Source organism: Erigeron canadensis, chloroplast, assembly GCF_010389155.1.
Source record: "Erigeron canadensis voucher CCANA20171209 chloroplast, complete genome".
Lineage (NCBI taxonomy): Eukaryota > Viridiplantae > Streptophyta > Magnoliopsida > Asterales > Asteraceae > Erigeron > Erigeron canadensis.
Window position 1 is genome coordinate 110,001 of NC_046789.1, and position 2,500 is coordinate 112,500.

At 28.7% G+C, this 2,500-nt stretch overlaps 1 protein-coding gene across 1 annotated transcript in view, besides 1 other annotated feature; it reads left to right on the top strand. All coding sequences in view use genetic code 11, as the record gives it.

Moving 5' to 3' along the window:
* ycf1 (hypothetical chloroplast RF19) overlaps positions 1-2,500 on the top strand; it is a 5,049-nt gene that overhangs the window by 1,283 nt on the left and 1,266 nt on the right. The window contains exon 1 of the mRNA in view: positions 1-2,500. This exon is cut by the window's left edge and continues 1,283 nt beyond it; it is cut by the window's right edge and continues 1,266 nt beyond it. Coding sequence (YP_009747364.1) covers positions 1-2,500 — 2,500 coding nt within the window.
* Positions 1-2,500: part of a sequence feature (small single copy region (SSC)) that runs on past both edges of the window.

Here is a 2,500-nt window from a genome sequence, read left to right on the forward strand (position 1 = left end):
AAACAAAAAAAATTTCCTAGTAAAATTATGTAATACTGAGCCTAAAAACAAAAATTGCCTAGTTAAAATGTATGATCCCTTTTTAAATGGGATGTATCGTGGAAGAATGAAGAAAATTTTTTCTTCTTCAATCATAAACGAAACTTCGATAGAAAATTGCACAGAAACATCTGAACTAAATAAAATTCATGATATCCTTCTTCCCTATCCTAATTCTCCAGAATATGAACAGAAAATCGAAAGAGCAGAAAAAAAACAAGTAAAAATAGATTCAAATAATAGGTTAAAGTTTTCATTGAACGCAATTCTAACTAACCCTAAACGTGAAAAAGAATCTATTGGAATAAACAAAATAGGTAAAAAACCCCCTCGATGGTCATACAAATTAATCAATGAGTTGGAACAACATTTTAAAAAACGACGAAAAGAACAAGGCATAATGCAAGGGCTGGAGCACCAGCTTCGAACAAGAAGATTTAAACGTATAGCTTTTTTAACTCGTTCCAGACGAAGTTTTAAGAAGTCTAATTTCAAGAATTATAATCTTTATAGCAAATTTAATAGAGATTCGGGTTTTATAAGTTATTTAGAAGAACCGGATTTTCGTCGAGCCGTAATAAAAGGATCTATGCGCGTTCAAAGGCGTAAAATGGTTATTTGGGGACCCTCTCAAGGAAATCCCCATTCCCCCCTTTTTTTGGAAAAAATGGAAGATTTTCCTTTTCCTATATCCAACCTAATGAAACTTTTTTGTAATATTAGAGATTGGTTGGGTAAAAAGTCAGAATTCGAAATTTTAGATCAACAGTTCCAAATAAAAAAAAATAATCAGGAAGATGCAATGGAATTCTGGGATAACATTCCATATGCACAAAAAACAAGAAGTGTTATGTTACTAGGTCAATCAATTTTTAGAAGATATATTAAATTACCCTTATTCATAATAGTTAAGAATATTGGCCGTATTTTATTACGGCAATCTCCGGAATGGTATGAAGATTTCCAAGATTGGAATAGAGAAATTTATCTAAAGTGCAGCTATAATGGTCTTCAATTCTCCAAAACGGAATTTCCCAAAAATTGGTTAAGAGAAGGTTTTCAGATCAAAATCCTATATCCTTTTCATTTGAAACCTTGGCACAGATCTAAACTACGACTCTCTGATAGCGATCGAAAGCAAGAGGAGGATTTTGATTCTTGTTTTTTAACAGTTTTGGGAATGGAAACAGAATATCCTTTTGGGCCTCCCCGAAAAACACCTTCCTTTTTTGAACCTATTTTTAAAGATGTAGACTATAAAGTCGAAATCAGAAAATTCAATTTTAGAGTTCGAAGAGTTTTAAAAAAAATAACAAAGAAACAAACAAAAGCTGTTTTATTTGTAAAACAACTACTTTTAAAAGGAACAAAAATTCCATTATTTATACCGGGAGAAATATATGAATCAAGTCAAACTCAAACAGAAAATGATTCTATAATCAGCAAAAAGATAATTCATGAATCACTTAGTCAAAATCGAGCTACATGGACAAATTATTTACAGGCAAAAGAAGAAATGGAACATAGAATTGATAGAAGAAACACAATCAGAAATCAAATAGAAATAATGAAAAAAAATAAAAAGAATAATGGAGAATCACCCCCAAAAATTTGGAAACTATTAAAAAGAAAAAATATTGAATTATTAATTCAATTTTGCATTGAAAAAATATACATTGATATCTTTCTATGTATCATTAATATGCGCAGAACCACTCTATACCTTTTTATGGAATCAACAAAAAAAATTGTTGAGAAACACATTGACAATAATAAAAGAAATCAAGATCAAGAAAGGATTAAGAAAACAAAACAAAATAAAATTGACCTTATTTCGCCTATGACTATAAAAAAGATATTTGATAATCTTAGAAATAGTAAGCGAAAGTCACATATTTTTTTTGATTTATCTTACTTGTCACAAAAATATGTATTTTTTAAATTATCACAAACCCAAGCAATTAACTTCAATAAGGTAAGATCTATTCTTCAATATAATGGACCATCTTTTTTTCTTAAGAATGAAATAAAGGATTTTTTTGGAAAACAAGGAATATTTGATTCCGAAATAAGACATAAGAAACTTCCAAATTATGGAATGAATCCGTGGAAAAACTGGTTAAGAGGTCATTATCAATACGATTTATCTCAGATTACATGGTCTACATTAGTCCCCCAAAAATGGCGAAATGGGATAAATACCTCTCAAAATAATGATTTAAAGAAATGGTATTCCTATGAAAAGGACCCTTTTTTTGATTTCAAAAAAAAACAAAATTTGAAAATCTATTTATTATCAAATAAAGAGGATAATTTTGAAAAAAACTATAGATATGATCTTTTATCATATAAATATATTCATTCTGAAACTAAGAAAAAATCCTGTATTTATAGAACATCATTAGAAAGAAATAAAAAGAAAAAGCAGGAAAATTCCACCAGAAAAATTTTTAACATACTC